The 27,152-nt window shown below is 51.7% G+C and overlaps 2 protein-coding genes across 2 annotated transcripts; one reads left to right on the forward strand and one right to left on the reverse strand.

Annotated features, from left to right (window-relative positions):
• The first annotated feature begins 324 nt into the window (after positions 1-324).
• GDF15 (growth differentiation factor 15) lies at positions 325-2,952 on the forward strand. The gene is made up of 2 exons (XM_063147345.1): positions 325-625; positions 2,049-2,952. The coding sequence occupies exons 1-2, from the start codon at positions 325-327 to the stop codon at positions 2,816-2,818; spliced, it is 1,071 nt and encodes a 356-aa protein (XP_063003415.1). The 3' UTR covers positions 2,819-2,952.
• A 10,898-nt stretch (positions 2,953-13,850) lies between these two features.
• LOC134413144 (uncharacterized) lies at positions 13,851-17,532 on the reverse strand. The gene is made up of 3 exons (XM_063147270.1): positions 17,481-17,532; positions 15,108-16,021; positions 13,851-14,239 (listed from the first exon to the last, which is right to left on the reverse strand). The coding sequence occupies exons 2-3, from the start codon at positions 15,941-15,943 to the stop codon at positions 14,104-14,106; spliced, it is 972 nt and encodes a 323-aa protein (XP_063003340.1). The 5' UTR covers positions 15,944-16,021; positions 17,481-17,532; the 3' UTR covers positions 13,851-14,103.
• Positions 17,533-27,152: the final 9,620 nt, after the last annotated feature.

Here is a 27,152-nt window from a genome sequence, read left to right on the forward strand (position 1 = left end):
ACACACACAGCCGTAAATAGCCAAGATTTGAGGCTGTAAAATTCTCCCCAGAGGGATGGCGCTTTTTCGCTCCTTTTCTCCACCCCATCAGCCTGGATTCCGGTTGCTTCTGTGTTTACTCCTTTGCGGAGTGACGCAAGGCCAGTGAGTCAGGCAAAGTTCGCCTCGGGTATAAAGCCTGGCTCTGGTCCGTTTCATTCATTTGTGGCGCAACTGAGGAGCAAAAAGGGAAAAGAAAGAAAAAGAAAACACGCCGAGGGACACCTTTCTCTATAAACATAGCCAGGGAAATTGCCGAAGAAAAGGTCTGCCGGCTTTTGCACAATGCCAACTTTCTTGAAACACGACGGCAGGCATTTCTGCACCAGAATATCGCTCCTCCTGCTCCTCCTGTCCGGCGCGGATCTGAGGCCGCACGGCGGACCGCAGGAGTTCCAGATCGATGCCGTTAAACAGGACATTTTGGCGAGGCTGGGCCTGCAGAGACCTCCGACCCTCCTAAAGTCACCGGGGCGAGAGGAGGTCGAAAAGGCACAGCGGCTCTACCAGGACTTGCGGGCGCAACTCCGCAGGAACCAAACCAAGCTGGCGGCGGCCCCGACCGTTCACCTTCTGCGGCCGAAATGTAAGTCCTTCCCTTTTCACGGTGCGGATTCGTTTTGTTAAATGCCTCCTAAAATAAACTTCTTGAGGGTTTGAACATTTAAACCACCATCATCAACGACAACAACAACATAAAACTAATAAATATGCGAATGCCGCATAAAACACAGTTAGCAGGTATAAGCGGTAAAACCACATTGCAGGGACTTAACGTGGTTTTTCCTCTTATACCTGATGATTGTGAGACTTAAAACACATTAAAACACAACAACACTAAAATATTCCAGTCCCTCGGCTGTCCTCTCCTTAGAGTTTGATGTTCGGGCCGTGGGTTTTATGGCTCCCCTTCTCCCCTTTGGTTCCAGGAGGATCGCTTTAGACCCACCCAGATGTTGTGGACTCCAACTCCCATCAGCCCAAGCCGGCAGGGTTAAGGGCAGGAAATCTGGGAGTTGCAGTCCAGAACATCTGGGGAGCCCACTTTGAGAGCCTCTCCGGTTGGCTGCAAATCCAATCCCAGCGGTCTCTTGAGGGTGTCCGAGGATACTTGAAAAGCAACTTGCAAGGGACATCAGAGCATAACCACATTCCATTGTACACCCAGATAATTATTATTGTTTAAAGGCGAACATTTATTGAACACTCAGTCGTGAAGAATGTTAATTTTATTCATTTATTTATTAAACACTGTAGACACGGATGCCCCAGTCTGTGTTTGGCTCACTGGACCATGAGACGCTGGCCAGAAGAGGGGCTTAGGAGGCGATATCAGCCTTTGGTGCTTCGCCTCCTGGGCTCTTTGAAGCGTGGCTTCCGGCAGAGGTTCCTTTTCGGTCCTGCTGCCTGGAGCGACAGTGCACGGTCAGGGGTGGCAGCCGGAGAACCATGTTTGGATCCCCCTCTGGCCCCGGACTCAATGGCCCCTTCAATTTGGTACTTACTGCTTGACACAGGGTGTGCCTGGGCACACCTGGCACACCGCTTGCGCACGCCTATGCGTCCGAGGCAGATCTGAATGAAAACGTTACCACAAGCTTAAAAACCGGTTTGAGCATCTTTCCCAGGGAACGCAAGGACTTTAGCTGTGCGATCTCTAGGAGAGGATTCTCCGCATCCATGTGCCAATTTATAACATTCCCAAGATGCTTTGTGGAAGCAGGCAGCCGTGACAGTTAAAACCAGTATGCCGGTTTTATAACTTTGTAGTGAAGACGGGCTAGCATAAGGACGCAAAAAGAGCCCTGCTGGATCAGACTAAGGGCCCATCTAGTCCAGTTGTGACCAGGGACCCACAAGCAGGACACGGTGCAACAGCACCCTCCCGCCCATGTTGGAGATGATGGGAGTTGTAGTCCAGCCTGTCTCAAGGGCACCAGGTGGGGAAAGGCGATTTGGGGCTGGATTACTGTCTGAGACCAATGTCATGTCTGTCTCTCTCTGGGCAGTGACGCCTATGGGCGAAGCCTCCCCTGGAAACCTGCAGGCCAGCGAGGAACGCCTCTACAGGCTGGAGTTCTCCAGGACAGCAGCTCTTCACCAGGATCTCCACGTCCTCCGGGCTGAGTTGACTCTCTTCAAGCACTTGCTCAGCCTCCCCGGCCTCTCCCGCTTCAACGTGACGTGGCCAGCTCACGTCAAGATCTACCGACTGGCCGCCGGGGACAGAGCCGCCCCCGAACTGCTGGCTTCCCAGGAGCTCTTGACTGCCTCGCAGACCCTCAGCCTCCAGGACGCCGTGGAGCAGTGGCTAGCGAGCTCCGAGCCCAGGCTCTGTTTGGGACTCTCGTTCTCCGCGGACATGGGCCCATTACTGGAGGGGATGGCGGCTCTGCTGCTGACGGTGGAGACACAGGAACAGGGCCGGACAAGGAAGGCCAGGCAGGTGCAGCAGGAGAACTGTGGGACAGGCGACAAGAAATGCTGCCTGCGCTCGCTCAGGGTCTCCTTCGAGGCCATCGGCTGGGACAACTGGGTGGTGGCCCCACGGAGCTACTCCATGTACTTCTGCGAGGGCTCGTGCCCACACAACTACAAGCCAGCCAGCATGCATGCCCAGATCAAGGCTCGGTTGCACATCCTCTCCGGGGAGACCCCGGCCCCCTGCTGTGTCCCCGCTGCTTACGAGCCCATGGTGATCATGCATTACGACAGCGATGGGAACGTGACTGCTCAGCTCTTTGATAACATGATAGTCACGCGGTGTCACTGTGCATGACGTTCCACGGCCATTGTTCATGGCCCAATCAGCTCAACTTCTCCTTGGGGTACCATGGCACGTCATCCTAACCTATCAGGGTTCCGTTTTCATTCAAACTAGGCTAGCTCTTCCTGGCACATCGTCCCAACCTATCAGGGTACCGTTTTCGTTCAATCTAGGCTACCTTTTCCTGGCACATCATTCCAACCCATCAGGGTTCCATTTTCGTTCAATCTAGGCTACCTTTTCCTGGCACATCATTCCAACCTATCAGGGTACCGTTTTCATTCTAACTAGGCTATCTTTTCCTGGCACGTCATCCCAACCTATCAGGGATGCCGTTGCCTGCATGAGAGCCTCATGACACTATCCCATAACCAATCACCCCCTTGGGAAGACTTTGGTCTTGAAAGGCAGCTAAGAAATAAATGCAATGAAATGAGATTGGGGAACATGGGCCAAGCCAGTTCTGAGGGAGGGATGATGCTTCTTGCCTGCCTTCTGAATCAGTGAGCACATTTTGGGGCATCCGTATGCAGCAAACTCTCACCAAAGGAGGGGTGCTTTATGGAGCTGGAAAATGTAGGTGAAAAATGCCCACCACACACACTTTTGACCTTCCAGTAGTGATTGTCCAATGGTGCAAATGATTGGTTGGGATGGCGTCAATTTCAACTAGCACATGTGCTCCTGCTGTGTTTTTAATCATGCAGTATGCCTTACAGTGCAACCCTATACATGTCTACTCTGATGTAAGCTGCACAAATGAGTGTTAAGATATGGAGCAGGTCTTTTTCCAATTTGGGGGGGGGGCTTGAGTTTTTGCTCCCCTCCTTCGTTGTCCCATCCCTTTGCCCTAAATCTTGGAGCTCTCCCACAACAAAACTACTGAAGAAGAAGAAAAAGAAGAAGAAGTGTCTTTTTGCTGTTTTTCCTTTCATCATGACAAGGTCACTTTTGGGGGCAAGGGAGGGAGAGGAATATTAGTAAGTGTCCATAATAATTAATAATTCTTGGGTGGCTTTTGATCTGCATTTTCAAAAACGGGGTCTCGGGAAGGTGCCTCCCGGCACCTGTGCAGAGCCTCAAACTATTTTTTTATGACTTGGAATGGTTTTTATTGTCCTTTTGTCTTTTATTTATTGTTAACTTATTCTCGTTTCTGTCAACGGCATTTTGGTTGTGTTATTAGTTGATATTATTTATATGAGAAGATTTATGCAGAGGGGAGTGTGTGTCTGTGGAATAAATAAGAGAACAATAAAATTCTTGGACTCAAAAATTGGACTTCGGTCTTTGCATCGTTTCTTCCCAAGGGAATCAACCCGGTAAAGTCTCCCCCGAGTATTCCTTCAGTCGGAGAAACGGACTGTACAGACCAGTCATTGATCAGATCCTCTTAGAGCCAGAAACCTGTGTGACTCTTCGTTGGTGCGGTTGGGCATTGGAGGAGTGTGCGTGCAATCTGTATCGTGGCCGGGTGTTCTACTTTATAGTCCTCTCTTTCACAGGGCTAGCAGAGGACAGTCCTCTCTCTGATGGGTTGTCTGGTTCAGAGATAAAGTAGAATTCCTAGGGTGGCCAGGTGTCTTACCTTACTAAGGGCAGTCCTCTGTTTTGCAGGGCTGGCAGTCCTCTATTTGAAAGTGTCTGTCTGATGGGCTGTCCAGTCTGGTGTAAAACTAAAGAATCATAAAGAGGATGGCCAGGTGTCCTAATTTACAGAGAATAGTCCTCTAACTGAGGTTGTCCTCTCTTCCATGGGCTGTCTGGTCCAAGCCCAGTTTAAAGCAAAGGGTCAGAAGACGGGGTGGCCAAGTGGCCTATTTTACCGAGGACAGTTCTCTATTAGAGGGGCTGTCCTGCCCACAGTTAGTGGCACTCGGACTGCAGCTTGAGCAAGCACACTTTTCATCTTCCCCTCTAGGGTGTGATGTTCTTGTATTTCTATTTAAATTTCAGCAATTATTTCCACATTTGCACCTATACATCTAATTTTGCCCATGCCTACATGACACAAACCGGTTTATTTATTTATTTATTACATTTTTATACCGCCCAATAGCCGAAGCTCTCTGGGCGGTTCACAAAAATTAAAATAAAATTGGTGTCCTCTATGAGCAAGCTAATCCTCAATCCATTTTAGCATTCAGAACAATTTGCATCTGTTATCTCGACAACCTTCACAACAACCCTGAAAGGTAGACCAGCCCATATTATTACTCCCACCTTACAGAGTGGAGGGGGTGTGTGTGTGTGTGTGTGTGTGTGTGTGTGTGTGTGTGAGAGAGAGAGAGAGAGAGAGAGAGAGAGAGAGAGAGAGAGAGTGAGGCTGTACGGAAGTGGTTTGCACCCCAAAATAACAGGGACACACACCCCAGGCTGTTTTATTTAGTGATGTATTACATATCTGTGCCGCCTGATAGCCGATGCTGTCTGAAGCTCCCGTTAAAATCCTGCGACTCGGAGTGTGCAGAATAAAAGTCTGTTCTGAGAAACAGAGAGAAAGTGTCCAGGAGGTATTGTCAAGCTGAGCAGTTTCTGTAATCTTTGCTTCATTGCCGTGCGTCCTTGGAGTAACCAGACTCTCATTCTTGGCCTTGATGCTATCAGCACCAGGGGGAAAACCTTCACCTCCTTCGGCGGATCAGGCCCAGTGCCAAAGAATGAGCAAGTGTGAAATGAGTGAGTTTACGATAGGACATTCCTCTAAGGCTGGCTAGCGTGTCCTCTGGACTCTTCGACTCCGTGCGTTTTCCGAGCTGAGTTGAGCCAGTCTGACAGCATTCAGTCATCGGCCGTTATAAGGGAAAACACTCACCCTGCCTTTCTTTCCAAGTGGATTTCTTTTGTTTAGCCGTGAAAACAAAACACAAGACCCGCACAGAGATGTGTGTGCGTTCCAGAAATTGGAGAGGAGCCCGGTTTATTCTTCATTTTTATTCAGTGACGGTATTTCTCTACTGTCTTTCTGGAGCCAGCCAACCTTTAAATCCTCCTTCGAAATAAAACATTCTGACTCTCCTCCCCAAAACCATATTTCAATTGCATCAAAGTTACTTACAATTAAATACATGAACCAGGCCATGATCCAAAGCGTCTCCCCCAACACCGCTCTGATACCTGTGGCTGGCTAAAAGCTCTAAGACAGGTGAGTTGTTTCTAAAATGCCCAAAGAGGGTTGAGAGGATCTGTCCCCTATGGACTAGGAGCTTGTTTTTCGGTCAGCTTCCTTTCGGTCACTGGCTGTTGGCACGGATCGCCTGTCCCTTCCAGCTCATCTTCCTAGCTGGCTTCCACGCTGACTCACAGACCAAGGAACATCTTCAAACTGCTGCCAGCGTATCTTTTCCAGGAATCAAGGTCCCTCTCCTCTACCCACCCTCTTTCGGCATCTCTTGTGAGCTGAGCCAGAGAGGTTGGAATACCTGCCGTCAGGGCTTTGCGTGAACGGGGACCTCCAACTTGCTTTTCTGAGATCACCCAGCCCTCGAGAAAATATTCCGTCACCGGGGAGGGAGGAGGAGGTCTTTACAATGTTGGATAACTTTCCGTGGGACCCAGGATCCGCTGGGAGAATCTCGTTACCCTTCCTGCTTACCAGTTGTGCTGCAACACTTTGGACTGCAATACTTACCTGGGAAGAAGTTCTCTTGCCTGCAACGGTAGTTGCTCAAGGACATAAGAGCCTGGACGGATCAGACCAAGGCTCCATCTAGTCCAGAACTGTGTTCACACAGTGGCCAGAAACCTGCAAGCAGGACATGGTACAACATCACCCTCCTGCCCATGTTCCCCAGCAACAGGTGTACACAGCCATACACCCTCTGATCCTAGAGGTAGCATATAGCTTCTGAGGACACATGCTGAACATCAATGAATCCAATTAAATAAACCCTTCTTTTCCAGCAACAACATGTGTTCTGATTAACTGGGTCACCGTTTTTTTGTTTTTTAAAAAAACATACGAATGAGATTAGATTTAAAGCAATGGCTGATAAAAACGATAGGGGTGTTCCATTTCTCTCACATGCGGTAGAAGGGCGTGTGAATCACCTGAGAAACAAAACCTGCCGCTTCTTTCATAAATGTTGTTTTTATCCGTGGGCACTGGACACTCGGGGCGCTGAGGAATAATTCCAGGGCCTGGGCCCCAGAAGGGCCTTCTCTATCAACGCTGCTGAAACACCAGCTGTACTATCTGTCTCTACTCAGCTCACCCTCTTTAGAAGAATGGGCAGATGGAGAGGCCCTTTTCCCAGGGTTGGGTTACAGCCAAGGGTGTCCTTTGCCTGAGATGGTTGTGCTGGTGGATGGAATCTGCTTGGGTAATCCAGCTGCCTGTGTCTGAGACGAGGTGGGTCACCGGAACGGGGCCTAGAGAGACGTGCCTGAAGGCCAGGAGAGTGCATGCTCGTGCAAAATTGCTGGAGGGAGGCTGCCCTTTCAGCCAAGCGCTTCCAGGAAAAGGTTCAGCTCTTGAAGTTTCTCTTTCTCTTAAAACAGACACAAAGAAGGGCGTAGCAGTTCCACCGAGAGGCCGGAATGCCTGCAGGGGGGCGACACTCGTCTTGTGCGGATGGAGCGACACCACAGGGCAGTCAGATGGGTCGGACCCCAAGCCCCATCATTCCCAGCAGTGAGGGGATTTGGAGAAATCAGTAACAGGATCAAATCAGATTTCTACAAATCAAACCTGTAGATTCTCCTATGGGGCTGGATTTTCTGGAGTTGTGCGGATTCCGCAGAATTGCAGTATGGGTTTCCCCCCTGTTTTGGGGGGCGTTTGCTCAAATGGAATGAAACAAATCCCATTACTGTAATGCTATATCTCTCTTGCACATTTATACCTTGTAGGGCACACAATGACATTTATTGCAGTATTTGGGATAATATGGAATAACAAGCACAATGGAATAATAACACCATGAAAGGAACCGCCTCTGTCCTGATCTCTCCTGAAAAGATATAAGGCTGATGTTTCAGCGTCTTCATATGAAGGAGAAACATGCCAGCAAGTCGAGCCCAGCTAAGATCTCTGTGCTAGCAAAGCTGAAACGTTCCACATTTAAAAACCTCTTTTGTTTGCGACACTTCCTTTTAAGATGTACAAACAAGACACATGATTGCTGGTCGTTGATAATGTTACTTTTGTGTGCTTTTTTAATTAAATCCATGAATTAAGATTGTTTTTACAATGATTAATTTTTCTGTTCTATTGTTTATATGTCGAGAACAACAATTATTATTATTATTATTATTATTATTATTATTATTATTATTATTATTTCTATACCACCCCATAGCTAAAGCTCTTTGGGCAGTTTACGAAAATCTTTGTGCGTCCAAGAACAGAAAAGACGGTTTAAAAAAAAATCATGCTCACACACAGCACTGATATGCCACCTTTTTATAATATTTTCGAAAGCTGTTCACATGCTGCTCCCCACCCCACAAAATGTGCATAAAACGATTTCCGGAAACCAAGCAACAGAAGAAAAATGAACAGCACAGCAATGGAATCTATGGAAGGGCCAACAAGCAATGCAATTCATTTTCAAATGCAAACCAAAACCAAACAGTTTTTGTTTCTGGAAGGTTAGCAGAGATAAGGAGCATGTGGTGTTTGCGGTGGGATGGCTTCCACTCGCAGACCAGTGTGGAAGAAATGGGCCTCTGGTGGATTTTGATCTTGGAAATGTTGCAGAGAACTGGGCTAGGAGGAAGAAAAGATGGTACCCACAGTAGCTCAAAAGAGCTGCCATTTTTGGATGTCCAAGCACATTTCTTCAGAGATGCCCACCCTTTGAACCAATGCGGGTCTCCTCTGTGGAAAGGTTTGCAAAAGCAGGAAAAAAGACCCCGTGCTCTGCTCTCTGCTACCCCCGTTTTTGCCCTGTGAAACTTTTCTTTCTCTGAGCTGGCAGAGTTGTGGGGAAGGACCGTAGCTCAATCACAGAGCTGCCTAAATTCAATCTCAAGCAGCATTCCAGATAGGACTAGAAAGAAAGCCTGCCCAAAACCTCAGAGAATCACTGTTAGTATTAACAATATCTAGATGGACCAAGGGTCTGACTTGGTAGAAGGGTCCTATGCGCACAGTGCTAACACATCATGAACCACACAACTCACAAGCTGGGGTGGTTTATCTCTGAACCTCTGATCACATTGGGAATTAAGAATTGAGCCGAAAGGAAACACGCACAATGGTGGCTTTTTAGGAGGCCTCGTTCTTGCCAACGAAACAAATTCAGCCTGCAGGAAACATAGCTGAACCATCTGCGGTTGTAATACGCAGGGGACAGGCTTTGAGGCTCGCTTCTAAAAACTGCTCCAAACATTGTGTGGGCTTTATTGCAAACATCGTAGGCCCATAGCTGTGCAGTGCAGGGGTTGCATGGCCCAAGTGTCGTAGGCGCGTGTGACGGAACATCAGTAACTATCCTGACCAGGCTGCCCTTGTCTTTCAACTTTCTGCGAGTTCAGAACTGGGGAATCCAAACAACCCCCACACCTCTGAATTTCCCATGCAAAGGTCACCGCCTAGCTTTGTTTTTCTCCAATAGCACCTGTGGCCGACTGGATGGGAAATGCACTCTTTGCTCTGGCGGCTGCAGCTGAAATTACAGGTTTGGCCCGGGTGGGGATCGCCGGAGGGCATCTGCACACGGAGACACCCCGAGGTCAGGCTGAATTTCTAGGAACTGGGGCTGCAATTTCAGGATAAATAGGGAGGGTTTCAGCCACTTCTCATATTTGGGGCCAGCTAGGAATTTGGCCCCCGGCAAGCCAGATTTACCAGATATCTTAAAGGTATCTGTTGCACATCCATTATTATTTTTTTACTCTATCACACCTAGTTTTCTTCTATTTTCCCCTTTGTGTATTTCTTACTGGTGGGGTGAATTCCTGCTAAATACTACTTAATGGATGGATCTTGTCTGACCTCCTACCTGGTACATTTCAGATGGGTTGGAGTGCAATTCCCATCATCCCCATACTCTGCGACGCCATGCTGGCTGGGGGATGCTGGGTGTCCAAAACATTTGGAAGGTGTCAGTTTGCATTATACTATTGGGAGTCAAAAACCCCGCCGATTCGACTGCAAATCTATTCTGACCTACCTCCTGCCTTCTCTTAGGAGCAAATAATTTTTCCCAGCTTGTGCTCTTGATCTTGCAAACTCCCTCCAGTTCTGTGGGTGTATCTGAAAACTTCGATGTCTGGTAATGTGGGGTCAGAAACCAGATTCTGCCTTTATTTCCTTCAGGTGACCACATGGAAAGGAGGACAGGACTCCTGTACCTTTAACACTTGTGTAGAAAAGGGAATTCCAGCAGGTGTCCTTCGTATGCGTGCAGCACCTGGTGAAATTCCCTCTTCATCACAACAGTTAAAGCTGCAGGAGTTATGCTAGCGTGACCAGATATAAAATAGGGCAGGGCCACCTTGCAAGTTCATGGTTTTTACAACAACCCGGTAAGAAAGGTTGATTACACAGAGGAGGGCTAGGATTTCTTTGTTGAACGGAGGAGGGCCAGGATTTCTTCTTGATCATCCCAGAGTGCAGGACATGGAAGTGTCCTCAAGTGACAGGAAGCTAGATTCCAGATGGACATCAGGAAAAACATCCTGACAGAGCAGTACAACAAAACATCAGGAAAAATGTCCAGACTGTTAGAGCAGTACGACAATGGAACCAATGAGCTAGGGAGGTGGTGGGTTCTCCCACGTGAGAGAGGCCTTCAAGAGGCAGCTCTGCCAGGGATGCTTGAAGGTGGATTCCTGCACTGAGCAGGGGGTTCGACTCAATGGCCTTAGAGGCCTTTTCTAGCTCTCTTATGATCCATGTTTGCAGATGGGGTAAACAGAGAGAGAGAGAGAGAGAGAAGGAAGGGAAGGGAAAAGGAAAGGAAAAAAGAATGAAGGAAGGTAGGGCGAAAGAGAAGAAGGGAAGAGGGAAGAAGAAAGAAGCAGAAGGAGAGAAGAAGGAAGAATGGGATTGTCATACTGCTCTAACAGTCAGAGCGTTTTTCCTGATGTCCAGCCGGAATCCGGCTTCCTGTCACTTGAGCCCATTACTCCGTGTCCTGCACTTTGGGAGGATCGAGAAGAAATCCTGGCCCTCCTCTGTGGGACAACCTTTCAAGTCTTTGAAGAGTGCTATCATGTTTCCCCTCCACCTTCTCTTCTCCAGGCTAAACATGCCCAGTTCTTTCAGTCTCTCCTCATGGGGCTTTGTTTCCAGACCTCTGATCATCCTGGTTGCCCTCCTCTGAACACGCTCCAGCTTGTCTGCGTCCTTCTTGAATTGTGGAGCCCAGAACTGGACGCAATACTCTAGATGAGGCCTAACCAGGGCCGAATAGGGAGGAACCAGGACCTCACGCGATTTGGGAAGAAAAGTGAGAGGAGGAGGAGAGGAAGTTTGGCTAAGCTGTTTTGGCAGAAGCCAGATCTGAACCGGGGGCTTCCTCATTCTTTGCTCAGTCTGCTTGTGTCACCACTGCTCAGCCTTTGGTGCTTTGGTGTGTTCCCCCCCCCTGGGTGTGTGTGGAGGGAGAAGGAATGTGTTTTGGAGCTCAGCACGCAAGTGATCCCCCGTGGGGGGGCACCACTCCCTGCTTTCGTTCAGCCCAGAATTTCTGGTCCATCCAGAACAGGCACTGTGGCGCAACCCATGGGAGGGGAAAACAAAGACAGCTGTTGCTTTTGGGGTCAAGAGACAGAGGGAGCAAACGTGTCTGTCTGGGTGCGTCAGCAGCAGATGCGGGAATTTCAAAACTGTTCCGCAACATTTCCAGAAACCTTTGCAGAAGCTGAGCTGTTGGCCCAGATGCCCTTGCAAGACATGAGCCGTTTCAGGTTGGGAGGGCAGAAGGCGCGGTTGGGAGGGCGGAAGACGCGGATCAAAGGCAAGGAATATCCAACCCATTCCTTGAGTCACATTCTGTGCACCTAAGTCCCTCATTTGCAGTGTGGATATGAGAAGACCAGCCTACCTTACAGGGCTGTCGTACGGGTTATTAGCCAGCCTGGGAACACTGATTGCTTTGAATGGGTGTGTGTGTGTGTGTGCGAATTTGAGAAATTAATTAATTAATTAAAGAATGTAAGTGGGACGGCTTGAACAAGCCCTACATGGTTTGGGTCCAGGTTACCTGCAGAATCGCCTTCTCCCATACAATCTGCCCCCAACACTCAGGTCCTCTGACTACCATTACCCAGAGGACCTTTTCTTCTGCCGCTCTCAGACTGTGGAACGGCCTGCCAGAGGAGACTCATCAATTTGATAGTCCTTTAGCATTTTAAAACTCAGTAAAGACTGATCTCTTCCGGCAGGCCTACCTAGTCGGATTTTAAAATGCCTGGCTGTTACTTTAACAATGTGTTCGTTTTATATGTTTTTAATCAGTTTTGTATATTTGATAGTATTTTTAGATTTGATGTTGTTCCCTGCCTTGATCCAGAGGGAGAGGCGGGTAAGAAATAATAATAATAATAATAATAATAATAATAATAATAATAATAATAATAATAATAAAAAATTATTGTTAGAAAGTACTATATAAATTGGCAGGTGATCGCACACCATGTGCACACTCTCAGCTTCTAGGAGTTCAAAGCTCAGCCGGCTTCCTCTTCAATGCTCATGGGTGCTCCCCACTCATAAAGGGTGCCAGCCTGGAAGCCCCACCCCGGGGCGAAGGGCCTGGTGTGACTGTGTGTGCGCCTTCTCCCACTGCCCTTTTCCAACAGGTTTACGACTCAGCCGGGTGATTCAATGTGGAGAGACTGGTGTGTCTTTCACCCTGGCCAACCAGAAACGTGGGGCGTTTGCAGTGGCGCCAGAGTAAGCGTCCTGCCCCACGGCCCCAAGGAGAACCCAGAAATGTAGGCAGCTACGTGGATGACGTTCTGGCCAATTCATTTCCTCTGAATGGGTCTGATTTTCCCCTTGAATTTGGCCAATGCCCCCCCCCCCAAATAATTTTCACAACAACAGGGAGCCATATATTATTGCAGGGGTGTGTGGAATTCATCCTCCCTCAGGCTACTGTGAGGGTGCAGCTCAGCTCAGAGGGAACAAGGAAATTGGTTTGTGTGTGCGTGTGTGCAGATGACATCAACGTCCCTGCTAACGAAAATCTCTCGGGGCTTTGACCCCGCGAGCCCTGAGGCAACGACACCGCTGCTAAGCTGTTCTAGGCTGAATATGGGACCATCCGAACGCACCTGGTTTTGCCTGCTCTCGAAAGCTAAGCAGGTTCAGGCCTGGTTATTACACGGATGGGAGACGGTTTGGGAATACGGAGCACAGAAGACGCCGGCTTTGGGGCTGTATAGAAATGTGTAAAATAAAATAAGAAATAAGTATGTCTACACAGGCTACAAGCCTGCATCGCTTTTATACCCATTTCGGACCACAATCATCCCTCGCGCCCACCCCTCCAAGGATCATGGGAGTTGTAGTTCGGAAAGAGGGCCTTCCTTTCCCACAGATCCACGCTTTGTGATGTGCCCACATGATAAGGGGTTTTAAACCACATTAGATGGCAGCTTCTATCATCCCCAGCCAGTGGGGCTGATGGGACAGGAGTCCAACATAACTGGAGGGCGCCAGATGGGGTGATGACTGTCCTACGGTGTCGGACTGAAACTCCCACCATCCTCAGCCAGCATGTCTGAGGATAATGGGGCTTATAGTCCAACACGCCTGGAAGGCACCAGGTCGGGTGATGGCTGTCCTGCTGTGTCTGCAGCAGGGGGACTGCAATGCCCACCATCCCCAGGTAGTGTGGCCGAGGGTGATGGGACTTGTAGTCCAACATGCCTGGAGGGTAGCAGATTAGGTGAAGACTGGATTACCCAGTCAATCTGCAATGCAGACGCTCTCTCTCTCTCTCTCTCTCTCTCTCAAGCACACACTTTCTTGGAGACGGTCCTCAAAGGATGGAAACGCTGCCCCCTGCAGACCAAATGTGGGGCTTGTTCTCATTGCTGCCTGTTGCCGGATTTATATCACAGGGTCTGGGGTGGGCAGGTCAGGGATTTAATGCTTCATTCGCCATCAAATGGATTAGGAGGCAGTGGAGTGACACCTGTCCCTCCACGATGCAGGTGACGAAAGAGATCAGAGTTCAATTGCGCCACAACAAGAACCAGCAGAGGAGGGGGGGCTCCAAAGTTCTTTCTCCATCCCCCCCCCCCCCGGTCCCCAACACGAAAGCCACGAGTCAGCACGAAGGGCACATCCCAGGCGCTTTCCGGAATGGGAGGCAGCAGCGTGGGGGCCGTGGGGCTCATTTATCTGGGATGATGTACAGGTCCTCTTCGTCCTGCCCTTGGGGGCCGGCGGTGGCGGCCCCCCCGTAGTTGTAGTAGAGTTCCTGAGTGTTGGCGTAGATGGGTTGATCTCCTTGCGGGCCGCTGGGCGGCCTGATGAGGACCCAGAAATAAAAATGGGAACATTATTATTTATTATTGTTTATTATTAGCATTTACACAGACCGCCCCGTCTGCAAAAAGATAATAATCGTCAAGCCGGTGTGCAATTACAAGGGAACAATCAAAGCAGGACATGGTGCAACAGCACCCTCCCGCCCATGTTCCCCAGCAACTGGTGCACACAGGCTGACTGCCTCGGATACTGGAGGTGGCACCATAGCCTCCAGGAATTTCTCCAACCCCCCTTTGAAAGCTATCGCGAAGTCTTGTGGCAGTGAGTTCCATAGTTTAACTCTGCTCTGTTAAACAGTCTCCTATTTAAAACGCAATCCAGGAGGCGGGGCAGCATCCTGTTCACCCTTAAAAGAGACTTAAGTCACATGTCTGGAGGCTGGGCGGCAGCTCACCCTGACCTCATCCTGGTGTTTGTACATCTTCCCTCTTGACCCACTGCAGTTTCCTGGCCTAAAGGGAACCCAATCCGTTCCCCCGGCGCTCCTCCTTCCCCCACCATGCTGATAGTTTCTCCATTTTGGGCCGGGTTTCCCCACCCCCTTTTCTAAACAGTCGAAACACATCTCCTAAGTCTTGTGCTGCTGGCCGTAACCACTTTAAATGACAAAATCCTGGTCTTTGGGCTCCGCCCCTTTTCCTTTTGCTCCGCCCACGACCCTCCTTGAGTCTTCTCCAAAATGGAATCCAGCCCTGGGGGTGAAAAAGCATCCCTCCCCCCTCCCCCGTAGAACCTGATCCTTTGAACTACCGACGCTGGGGATTTGAACCCAGGATGTCCTGCATGCAAAGGATTTGAACCCAGACCGCTCTCTCCTTGGACTGCCGTTCCCCGCCGACCACTCACCCGCTCTTTCCTCTCTGCCCCGCTCTCGCGTCCCACGGCTGCTCCATGAAGACGTTGGCGTAGTCGGCGTGGCCTTCCCCGGCCCGGCCTGCGTCGCCCTGCGGGCCCGCGTGGCTGATGTACCGTGGCTGCCCACGAGCCACGTCAGAGCTGTTAGAGCCCCGCTTGTTCTGGGCGAGGGTGCCGCTGTTCTTTTTCTGGAACAAGAAGTAAACCAGGCCGATGACGGCCAGCAAAGCCACAACGGGGATCACAGCGAGGGCGTAGATGCCTGTGGACGGGCCGTGGCAACTCTCGGCGTGGAAGTCGGTGGCGTTGAAGAGGCCCGTGCGGGAGTGGCACTGGCATTCGATGGGTGACGGGCAATTCTTGCAATAGCGGTCGATGCTCCTGACCACGTCGCACGAGCAGTCCACGGTGAGCTTCTCTAGGCAGACCAAGTCCCCGACGGGCACGGAGCGCAGCAGATTCTTCTCCAACTTCAGGAACTTCAGCTTGGACGTTTTATTAAAGAGCCTTTCGGGGAGCTCCTTCAAGTTGTTGCCCTGAAGGCTGAGCGATTCCAGTCCCGTGGCGTCACCTAGGAACCCTTGCGGCAGGCTGCCGAGTCCGGTGTCGGACAGGTCCAGTTCCTTCACGCGGTCGCCCACGCTGGCATTGCCGAGGGCACCAACCGCCCTGCCGCTGAAGTTCAGGCACCGCTGGTGAGATTGCAGTAGTTTGGCCGTCCCGGTGTCCGAGAGGTCGGTGGCGTTGTCCGGCCTGAGCGGAGGGCACGAGGCGCTCACGAGACTGCCGACGTGCAAGAAGAGCAGCGCGGCCAGACGTCCCCACATCCCGAAGAAACACACGGGGTTGCCTGATGACGAAGGGACCTTATCGCCGCAAGCCGCTCTCTGGAAGGCTCGTTTTGGCTGTAGGGGAGGGTAAATCGGTCAGTCAGTCAAGCCATTGCTTCAAATCAATCAATCAATCAATCAATTGGGAAAGGGGGGGCAACGTGGAGAGTGAGACGGGGGACCCTGGGGCATCGTTCCACAAGGTGTTACCGCCTTGCGGAACAAGGATAGATAGATAGATAGATAGATATAGATAGATACACATCCTTAACACAGGGAACACTGCCGTGTTCCCTGTAATAATATTATACTCCTTCTGCATCGCTTCCTAATTCAGAGTGGAATGAATAATAGAATCATAGAATCATAGGATAGTTGAGTTGGAAGGGGCCTCTAAGGCCATCCAGTCCAACCCCCTGCTCAATGCAGGAATCCACCCTAAAGCATCCCTGACAGGTGGTTGTCCAGTTGCCTCTTGAAGGCCTCTAGGGTGGGAGAGCCCACAACCTCCCTAGGTCACTGGTTCCATTGATGTACTGCTCTAACCATCAGGAAGTTTTTCCTGATGTCCAGCCGGAATCTGCCTTCCTGTCACTTAAGCCTGTTATTCCATGAAGCTGGATCGGGGCCCGTGCTACGCCTTCAAACTCAATTGAACCTCCATACGCTGGGGTAGTTTACCTTGGAGTGCCAGATGCAGGATAAATGAATCGGGGAAGGGGGGGGAAACTAAATTATTGCAGAACACAGGACGATTTTGCACGGCTGCTGTAGATAATAAATACAGATAAACGCCCTCCTCATGCTATGAATTTGTCAAATTTCGTAGCGCTGATTACGACCGCCTTAAAAATCCTTCCATGTGGCTGAATAAGAAACGCCTTTGTTTCCAGATCTCGAACTTGATGTATTTCAAATCCATTCCCCTCCACCCCTATTCCATTTTCTCCCAAAAGCAAAATCCAGAGCTGCCGAATTAATTCGCAGCCTGAAATTTCGCTGAATTCGGGAAGCCCAAACTTGGCGAGAAAGGGACCCGGGCAGGGGGCTTTTGTTGTCGTCCCCTGTGCTTGTGTGGAAAGTCACCCGAAAGAGGGCGGGGGGGCTTAGTTGGGGATGATGGGAACTGCAATCCAAACCAACCAGAGGGTAGAAATTTGTTTCGTTTCTGCCAAATGTGCAGATCCAGGCATCTCGTCATGAATTGGGAGTCGGAAATTGGGGAGGGGGAGGGGAGCACTGGACGGGGGGTGGGTTTCTTTCCCATCTTGTTTTGTTGTCAGGTGGGCTGGAGCTATATGGCCCTCCCCCCAACACCCACTCACAATTACACCCACAATTCACTCAAGCTCTTTCTAGAGGGAAGGTTTTTTTGGGGGGGGGGCACCGGAGACACACTTCTGACACCGCACGCCACGCCAACCAAATTCCGCACTATTTGCCGCTAGTCCACATGGAACATGCTGAGATCTCCTTCCACCCCCCACCCCCACCCCACCCATGGCTGGACACCCCCTCAGCCCGGCCTCCCTACCTTAAGTCCGGTGTCTTGTCCTGGGTTCAGTCGAGGTGCCTTCTGCCTTGCAGCTCTGACATCGCTTTGGACGGCGGATGGAAAAGAAAGGGGAAGCGACAGTTCCCTCTTTCTCTCAAAAAGTCGTGGGGGGGGGAGAGTTGCGTTTGAGGAAGGCCCAATTGCCCAACCTGCTTAGCCAGCGGCAAGAGCCATCTGGCGCGGCCGCTCGCCTTTCGGTTTCAGAGGCTTGAACGCTGCCTGGAAATCGAGTCTCCCACCTATGGACCGGTCGTCCTGCCCCACCGCCAAGTGACAGGTCTGGACCGGCCACGCCAAGACCGAAGGCAGAGTTTCAGGGGGGGCGGGTCATGGATGGAACCTGGAGACACAATGGGCAGGAGAAGGGTGGGGCCTGGAGGCATCAGGGGGCGGGGCCAGGCTGGAACCTGGTAGCATCAGGGGCGGAGCCAGGATGGAACTTGGAGGTATCAGGGGTGGAGCCAGGATGGAACCTGGAGGCATAAGTGGGCAGGAGAAGGATGGGACCTGGAGGCATAAGTGGGCGGGACAAGGATGGGACCTGGAGGCATAAGTGGGCGGGACAAGGATGGGACCTGGAGGCATAAGTGGGCAGGAGAAGGATGGGACCTGGAGGCATAAGTAGGCAGGAGAAGGATGGGACCTGGAGGCATAAGTGGGCAGGAGAAGGATGGGACCTGGAGGCATAAGTAGGCAGGAGAAGGATGGGACCTGGAGGCATCAGGGGGCGGGGCCAGGATGGAACCTGGAGGCATAAGTGGGCAGGAGAAGGATGGGACCTGGAGGCATAAGTGGGCAGGAGAAGGATGGGACCTGGAGGCATAAGTAGGCAGGAGAAGGATGGGACCTGGAGGCATAAGTGGGCAGGAGAAGGATGGGACCTGGAGGCATAAGTGGGCAGGAGAAGGATGGGACCTGGAGGCATCAGGGGGCGGGGCCAGGATGGAACCTGGAGGCATAAGTGGGCAGGAGAAGGATGGGACCTGGAGGCATAAGTAGGCAGGAGAAGGATGGGACCTGGAGGCATCAGGGGGCGGGGCCAGGATGGAACCTGGAGGCATAAGTGGGCAGGAGAAGGATGGGACCTGGAGGCATAAGTGGGCAGGAGAAGGATGGGACCTGGAGGCATAAGTAGGCAGGAGAAGGATGGAACCTGGAGGCATAAGTGGGCAGGAGAAGGATGGGACCTGGAGGCATAAGTGGGCAGGAGAAGGATGGGACCTGGAGGCATAAGTGGGACAAGGATGGGACCTGGAGGCATCAGGGGGCAGGAGAAGGATGGGACCTGGAGGCATAAGTGGGACAAGGATGGGACCTGGAGGCATCAGGGGGCGGGGCCAGGATGGAACCTGGAGGTATCAGGGGGCGGAGCCAGGATAGAACCTGGAGGCATAAGTGGGCAGGAGAAGGATGGGACCTGGAGGCATAAGTGGGCGGGACAAGGATGGGACCTGGAGGCATAAGTAGGCAGGAGAAGGATGGGACCTGGAGGCATAAGTGGGAGGGACAAGGATGGGACCTGGAGGCATAAGTGGGCAGGAGAAGGATGGGACCTGGAGGCATAAGTGGGCAGGAGAAGGATGGGACCTGGAGGCATAAGTAGGCAGGAGAAGGATGGGACCTGGAGGCATAAGTAGGCAGGAGAAGGATGGGACCTGGAGGCATAAGTAGGCAGGAGAAGGATGGGACCTGGAGGCATAAGTGGGCGGGACAAGGATGGGACCTGGAGGCATAAGTGGGCAGGAGAAGGATGGGACCTGGAGGCATAAGTAGGCAGGAGAAGGATGGGACCTGGAGGCATCAGGGGGCGGGGCCAGGATGGAACCTGGAGGCATAAGTGGGCAGGAGAAGGATGGGACCTGGAGGCATAAGTGGGCGGGACAAGGATGGGACCTGGAGGCATAAGTGGGCAGGAGAAGGATGGGACCTGGAGGCATAAGTGGGAGGGACAAGGATGGGACCTGGAGGCATAAGTGGGCAGGAGAAGGATGGGACCTGGAGGCATAAGTGGGCAGGAGAAGGATGGGACCTGGAGGCATAAGTAGGCAGGAGAAGGATGGGACCTGGAGGCATAAGTAGGCAGGAGAAGGATGGGACCTGGAGGCATAAGTAGGCAGGAGAAGGATGGGACCTGGAGGCATAAGTGGGCGGGACAAGGATGGGACCTGGAGGCATAAGTGGGCAGGAGAAGGATGGGACCTGGAGGCATAAGTAGGCAGGAGAAGGATGGGACCTGGAGGCATAAGTGGGCAGGAGAAGGATGGGACCTGGAGGCATAAGTAGGCAGGAGAAGGATGGGACCTGGAGGCATCAGGGGGCGGGGCCAGGATGGAACCTGGAGGCATAAGTGGGCAGGAGAAGGATGGGACCTGGAGGCATAAGTGGGCAGGAGAAGGATGGGACCTGGAGGCATAAGTGGGACAAGGATGGGACCTGGAGGCATCAGGGGGCAGGAGAAGGATGGGACCTGGAGGCATAAGTGGGACAAGGATGGGACCTGGAGGCATCAGGGGGCGGGGCCAGGATGGAACCTGGAGGTATCAGGGGGCGGAGCCAGGATAGAACCTGGAGGCATAAGTGGGCAGGAGAAGGATGGGACCTGGAGGCATAAGTGGGCGGGACAAGGATGGGACCTGGAGGCATAAGTAGGCAGGAGAAGGATGGGACCTGGAGGCATAAGTGGGCAGGAGAAGGATGGGACCTGGAGGCATAAGTAGGCAGGAGAAGGATGGGACCTGGAGGCATAAGTGGGCAGGAGAAGGATGGGACCTGGAGGCATAAGTAGGCAGGAGAAGGATGGGACCTGGAGGCATAAGTAGGCAGGAGAAGGATGGGACCTGGAGGCATAAGTGGGCAGGAGAAGGATGGGACCTGGAGGCATAAGTAGGCAGGAGAAGGATGGGACCTGGAGGCATAAGTGGGCAGGAGAAGGATGGGACCTGGAGGCATAAGTAGGCAGGAGAAGGATGGGACCTGGAGGCATAAGTAGGCAGGAGAAGGATGGGACCTGGAGGCATAAGTAGGCAGGAGAAGGATGGGACCTGGAGGCATAAGTGGGCGGGACAAGGATGGGACCTGGAGGCATAAGTGGGCAGGAGAAGGATGGGACCTGGAGGCATAAGTAGGCAGGAGAAGGATGGGACCTGGAGGCATCAGGGGGCGGGGCCAGGATGGAACCTGGAGGCATAAGTGGGCAGGAGAAGGATGGGACCTGGAGGCATAAGTGGGCGGGACAAGGATGGGACCTGGAGGCATAAGTAGGCAGGAGAAGGATGGGACCTGGAGGCATAAGTGGGAGGGACAAGGATGGGACCTGGAGGCATAAGTGGGCAGGAGAAGGATGGGACCTGGAGGCATAAGTGGGCAGGAGAAGGATGGGACCTGGAGGCATAAGTAGGCAGGAGAAGGATGGGACCTGGAGGCATAAGTAGGCAGGAGAAGGATGGGACCTGGAGGCATAAGTAGGCAGGAGAAGGATGGGACCTGGAGGCATAAGTGGGCGGGACAAGGATGGGACCTGGAGGCATAAGTGGGCAGGAGAAGGATGGGACCTGGAGGCATAAGTAGGCAGGAGAAGGATGGGACCTGGAGGCATAAGTGGGCAGGAGAAGGATGGGACCTGGAGGCATAAGTAGGCAGGAGAAGGATGGGACCTGGAGGCATCAGGGGGCGGGGCCAGGATGGAACCTGGAGGCATAAGTGGGCAGGAGAAGGATGGGACCTGGAGGCATAAGTGGGCAGGAGAAGGATGGGACCTGGAGGCATAAGTGGGACAAGGATGGGACCTGGAGGCATCAGGGGGCAGGAGAAGGATGGGACCTGGAGGCATAAGTGGGACAAGGATGGGACCTGGAGGCATCAGGGGGCGGGGCCAGGATGGAACCTGGAGGTATCAGGGGGCGGAGCCAGGATAGAACCTGGAGGCATAAGTGGGCAGGAGAAGGATGGGACCTGGAGGCATAAGTGGGCGGGACAAGGATGGGACCTGGAGGCATAAGTAGGCAGGAGAAGGATGGGACCTGGAGGCATAAGTGGGCAGGAGAAGGATGGGACCTGGAGGCATAAGTAGGCAGGAGAAGGATGGGACCTGGAGGCATAAGTGGGCAGGAGAAGGATGGGACCTGGAGGCATAAGTAGGCAGGAGAAGGATGGGACCTGGAGGCATAAGTAGGCAGGAGAAGGATGGGACCTGGAGGCATAAGTAGGCAGGAGAAGGATGGGACCTGGAGGCATAAGTGGGTGGCAGGAGAAGGATGGGACCTGGAGGCATAAGTGGGAGGGACAAGGATGGGACCTGGAGGCATCAGGGGGCGGGGCCAGGATGGAACTTGGAGGTATCAGGGGGCGGGGCCAGGATAGAACCTGGAGGCATCAGGGGGCGGGGCCAGGATGGAACTTGGAGGTATCAGGGGGAGGAGCCAGGATGGAACCTGGAGGCATAAGTGGGCAGGAGAAGGCTGGGACCTGGAGGCATGAGAAGAAACATCATGGCCTGCTCCATGATTAAGCTAGATTAACAACTGTTACCCAGAGGACCTTCTCTTCTGCTGCTCCCAGACTGTGGAATGGCCTGCCGGAGGAGATTCGTCAACTTGACAGTCTTTTAGAATTTAAAAAAGCAATAAAGACTGATCTATTCCGGCAGGCCTATCCAGTGAAATTTTAGAATGTTTTCAGGATGTTTTAATCATGTATGGTATGTTTTAATTCGTTTTAATGTGTATTTTATCTCATGTTTTTATACTGTTTGTTTTACACTTTGAATTGTTTAAGTTTTTGTGAACCGCCCAGGGAGCTTCGGCTATTGGGCGGTATAAAAATGCAGTAAAATAATAATAATAATAATAATAATAATAATAATAATAATAATAATAATAAGTGGGCGGGACAAGGATGGGACCTGGAGGCATAAGTAGGCAGGAGAAGGATGGGACCTGGAGGCATAAGTAGGCAGGAGAAGGATGGGACCTGGAGGCATCAGGGGGCGGGGCCAGGATGGGACCTGGAGGCATCAGGGGGCGGGGCCAGGATGGGACCTGGAGGCATAAGTAGGCAGGAGAAGGATGGTCCGCTCAGCTATCATCCGCGCCTTCGGCTAACCCCATCGCTCTGTCCGAAGAGTCACTCGTGGTCCTTGCCGTCGCGATTTCCGCACGTGGAACGAGGTGCCACGTGGGGAAGAAACCCTTCCTTGAGTCAGTCCGGAATGTGTCACCCTCCCGGATGAATCCAATAAAGCCTTTGAGTTGATTCTCCCTGGGGTCTCCCCTCCTTCTCTACCTTGGAAGTTATTAGGGCTCGGATTGCAACTCCCATTATCCCCCAACTGTTCCCCAACCCCCCTGGATCTCCCCTGTTCCCCAACTCCCAGAAATAGAGCCCCGTCGGCAAGTTCTGCTGCAGGCCACCCTCCATCTCATGAGTGCATTGCAGCAATTCACACCGGAAAGGAGCGCGAGAAAGAGCTATTCTTGCAAGCGGTTCGAAAAACGCTTCAACTTCCCCCTCGCTTTCTTCCTGCTGTTACCTGCGGTCAAACAGGCATCGCAGGGTTCGGAAACATAGCAAAAAAACTGTCGAACCTGTTTTAACCACAGCCGAAAGAGGGCTAAGGCGAGAAACAGCAGAGGTGTTTTTTTAAAAAACTCTGCAGTGCGTGAGAAAATAGATTACCATCATCATGAATGATTATTGATGTATTTATTTATTTGTTTATTTATTATTAAGTGCATTTCTAATCCGCCCAATCATTCATGTTCTCTGGGCGCATTAGAACCAGTTAAAAACAAAACAAAACTAAAATGTTTAGTTTAAACTAAGCTAAAAATGTGAACTCCAATACAAATATTTAAAAGAACAAAATTCAATACAATAAATGATTGTATTAATCATTAATCAATAAAACAGCCATAACAGCCTAGCGCTCAGTGTCTAAAAATGTTTGGGCAAATTATTGTTGTTGTTATTATTATTAATATATTGCGGTTGTGGTTATTATTGTTATTTTTCCTTTTCTCACGACACAAGAACAGCTTCCCCTGGACCTGTCACCTCTCCAGATGTGTCAGACTACAACTCCCAGTGTCCCCAGCCAGGGTGAAATCCCAACACATCTGGAAGGCACATGGTGGGGAAAGGCCGTACTAGAACGTGGGAACGCACAGTGGGTCGGAGGGGCAGTGGACATGGGGCAGAAGGAACGAAAATGGTTATTTGCACAGTGCATTGTTAATCTGCGGAACTCCTTGCTGCAAGATGCGGTGATGGCGATTGACTTAGATGGTGCTATATAAATAAATAAATAATAATAATAATAATAATAATAATAATAATAGATGGGTTTAACTGCGAATTAGACAAATTCGAGGAGGAGGAGGTGGAGGAGTCTATCAAAAGCTATCAGTTATGTCAGTTCAATGAAGCTTCCACATTAAGCAACAGTCCGTCGCTTGAGGACTAGAAGTGTGAGTTACGCAATGGCGGAGGGCTTGGGGTCTATGCCCTGTTTGTGGACTTCTCCCAGAGGTATTTGGTTAGTCCTTGCGAGGTGGAAGTAGAGCATGCATACAGAGGGGCAGTCTAGCTTGGAGTTCCAGTTTCTTGGAGATTTATATAAAAACAAGACATTTTCTGCCCACCGGCATACAAGCTAAAGAGATCCAGCACAAAAGGAAAGGAAGCTGAGGAGGGCGGAGGAAAGAAGAGTGAGACAGTTGTGCACGCCGCAAACAGTACTCAAGCCTTTCCCTAACGGGGCACCCTCCAGATGTGTTGGACTGCAGCTCCCATTATTCCAGCTGGCGTTGATGGGAGTTGCAGTCCAACACATTTCAAAGGCGCCAGTTTGGGGAAAGCGTCAGTGATTCTTCTTTCAAACCAATAATGCAGCGGTACTTAAGAAGTTGCTGGTTTGGGAAGTCACGAGTAGCACGAAAATATCAGGGTTTGCGTTTTCTTTTTAATCACACCCCGCTGGATTTTTGAGGTAGAAAGATTTACATGCGATATTTGCACAGTGACGTCGATTATTTCTCAGACAAAAACTGAATGGGAGATGGGAAATTCTGGTATTTGCACACAGATATCAGTTTTAGCTGTATGTAAGGCATGAGTTCCCCTTTCTCCTTGTAAGTTCCTTCCACCCCCTCGAAGCCTTGAGAACTTTTGTGCAGAAATTGGAGAAGTTGAACTGCAGTAATTCGGGCCAAAATATTGCTCGGCGTCAACGTGCCTCTTAACTTCCGAAAATGCAAACGAGGGGGAAGGATTTGCATTAGCCATTTCCGTCCCCCCCCCCCTTGACTTTGGATAGGCTGCTTTGCAAGACCTGAGTTGGGAGCTGTCCAACAACTCAGGTTTGGCAAAGCTGGTCTGCAAAGGAACAGAAGCTTGGCTTTGATCTTCTAGCATCTCAGGTTTGGTAAGACACATTGGCGGATAGATGAAAGTTCTTCACATGATGCAGCTAGGTGTTGTTGGACTACAATTCCCATTATCCCTGGCCATAATTCAGGCTGGCTCTGATGGAGGTTGTAGTCCAAAATATTTGGAGAGCCCACTGCTCCAGATATCTTAGACTACAACCTCTATCAGGCCCGGCCAGCATGGGCAATGGTCAAACATGATGGGAGTTGTAGTCCAACATCTGCAAAACACCTTGGGGTCATTTCTGAGGGCTGTTGCTTTCACAACCTATTTCTGGGCTTTGCAAAACTACTTCATGACCAGCTTTGCAAAACCTGAGCTGCTTTGTCAAAGCAAACACCTTTGCAAGACTTCACCTGCCCCACCACCATCAACTTAGTGATCAAGAAAACCACAAAACCATGCTTTTGTAGTCTTTGACCTGGCAACTCAGGTTTGGCAAAGCTGAATTTGATCTGGGCTTATTTCTAGACCACTTTTCCCAACAGACCTCACAAAGCCGTTTGCGTAAAATTATTAACGCAGTGAGCTTCGATATGGGGCTAAGCAGGACCGTTCTTGTGTTCTGGCTCACTAGCGTGCTGCCAGCGGATGCAGTCTTGCAAAGGCCTCTTTGCTTTGGCCGTGCAACTCAGGTTTTGCCAAGCTGACCTTCACCGTTCCGCACAGCGTTCCAGAAAGGCGTGCAAAGGTGATCCGGGTAAGAACGAAGGCAGAACACGCCCGTTTCAGAGGGGGAAGGAGGCAGAGGGGCGCATCCTGACTGGTGCTGGATGCTTGCTGCACTCAGAGCCAGGCCAAAGGAAGGAGAGGAAAGGGAGGGTTCTTTGGACCGCCGCTCAGCAGCAACAGGGCGCCATCTGCAGGCAAGTGGCAGAATTGCTGTCCGGCAACGAAAACGTGAGAACGTGGGAAAGATGGCGAAGGGTCCCGGGTTCTAATCCTGGCACCTCCCCTGCCTGAAACCCATTTGGACCAGGAGATGGGTGAAGGAATTGTTGGACTGCAGCTCCCATCAGCCCCGGCTTCCGGAGTCTTGAATGATGGGACCTGCGCATCCCCCCATCCCTGGCGTGGATGGTAAAGCCGCTTCCTTACGTTCCTGTTCAAACCAGCCCTTTATTCAGCATCATGAGGACTAGCACCTCACTCTGCTTTAAGGGAGAAGACCGCAGCTCCGCCGCAGGGCAACTCCTCAGCCCCCAGGCAGTCCCGGGGTGGGTCTTTGGCAGCCTCTCCCGGAAAGGCCGGCCGGGCTAGGAAGGAATCGTGCCTGGAGGGAGAGCCGCTGCTTGCTGGCCAGGGTCCACAGGACTGGGCTGGATGGGGCCCACCGAAGGGAACTTCCTGCGCTGCTATTCAAATCAGCCCTTGACTCAGAACCACGAGGACGAGTGTCTTCAGCTGGGTCTGACTGAGGACCATACGGAGCTGACTTCTATGGAGTCAGGCCCTGGGCTCATGTAGCCCCAGCACTGTCAGCACTGACCGGCAGCCGCGGCTCCTCCAGGCTTTCAGGCAGGAGTTTCCCCACAGCCCTGCCTGGAGAAGTTGGGAATCGAACCCGGGACCTTCTACAAGCAAAGCGCGTGTTCTCTTTCACTGAGCTATGGCCCCACGACTCAAGATGCGTCGGACTGCAACTCCCAGCATCCACAGCCACCCTCCAGGTGCGTCAGACTGCAGCTCCCAGCATCCACAGCCACCCTCCAGGTGCGTCGGACTGCAGCTCCCAGCATCCACAGCCACCCTCCAGGTGTGTCGGACTGCATGTCCCAGCATCCACAGCCACCCTCCAGATGCGTCGGACTGCAACTCCCAGAATCCACAGCACCCTCCAAATGTGTCGGACTGCAGCTCCCAGCATCCACAGCCACCCTCCAGGTGTGTCGGACTGCAGCTCCCAGCATCCACAGCCACCCTCCAGATGTGTCGGACTGCAGCTCCCAGCATCCACAGCCACCCTCCAGGTGTGTCGGACTGCAACTCCAGATGCGTCGGACCGCAGCTCCCAGCATCCACAGCCACCCTTCAGGTGCGTCAGACTGCAACTCCCAGCATCCACAGCCACCCTCCAGGTGCGTCGTACTGCAGCTCCCAGCATCCACAGCCACCCTCCAGATGCGTCGGACTGCAACTCCCAGCATCCACAGCCACCCTCCAGATGTGTCGGACTGCAGCTCCCAGCATCCACAGCCACCCTCCAGATGTGTCGGACTGCAGCTC

Source organism: Elgaria multicarinata, chromosome 23, assembly GCF_023053635.1.
Source record: "Elgaria multicarinata webbii isolate HBS135686 ecotype San Diego chromosome 23, rElgMul1.1.pri, whole genome shotgun sequence".
NCBI classification, from domain to species: domain Eukaryota; kingdom Metazoa; phylum Chordata; class Lepidosauria; order Squamata; family Anguidae; genus Elgaria; species Elgaria multicarinata.

Excerpts from the sequence above, each read along its gene's own strand:
- GDF15 (XM_063147345.1), top strand. The coding sequence starts at position 325 with ATGCCAACTTTCTTGAAACACGACGGCAGGCATTTCTGCACCAGAATA. Across the intron at positions 626-2,048 it reads TCACCTTCTGCGGCCGAAAT|TGACGCCTATGGGCGAAGCC; the intron begins GTAAGTCCTTCC and ends CTCTCTGGGCAG.
- LOC134413144 (XM_063147270.1), bottom strand. The coding sequence starts at position 15,943 with ATGTGGGGACGTCTGGCCGCGCTGCTCTTCTTGCACGTCGGCAGTCTC. Across the intron at positions 14,240-15,107 it reads GGGCAGAGAGGAAAGAGCGG|GCCGCCCAGCGGCCCGCAAG; the intron begins GTGAGTGGTCGG and ends GGTCCTCATCAG.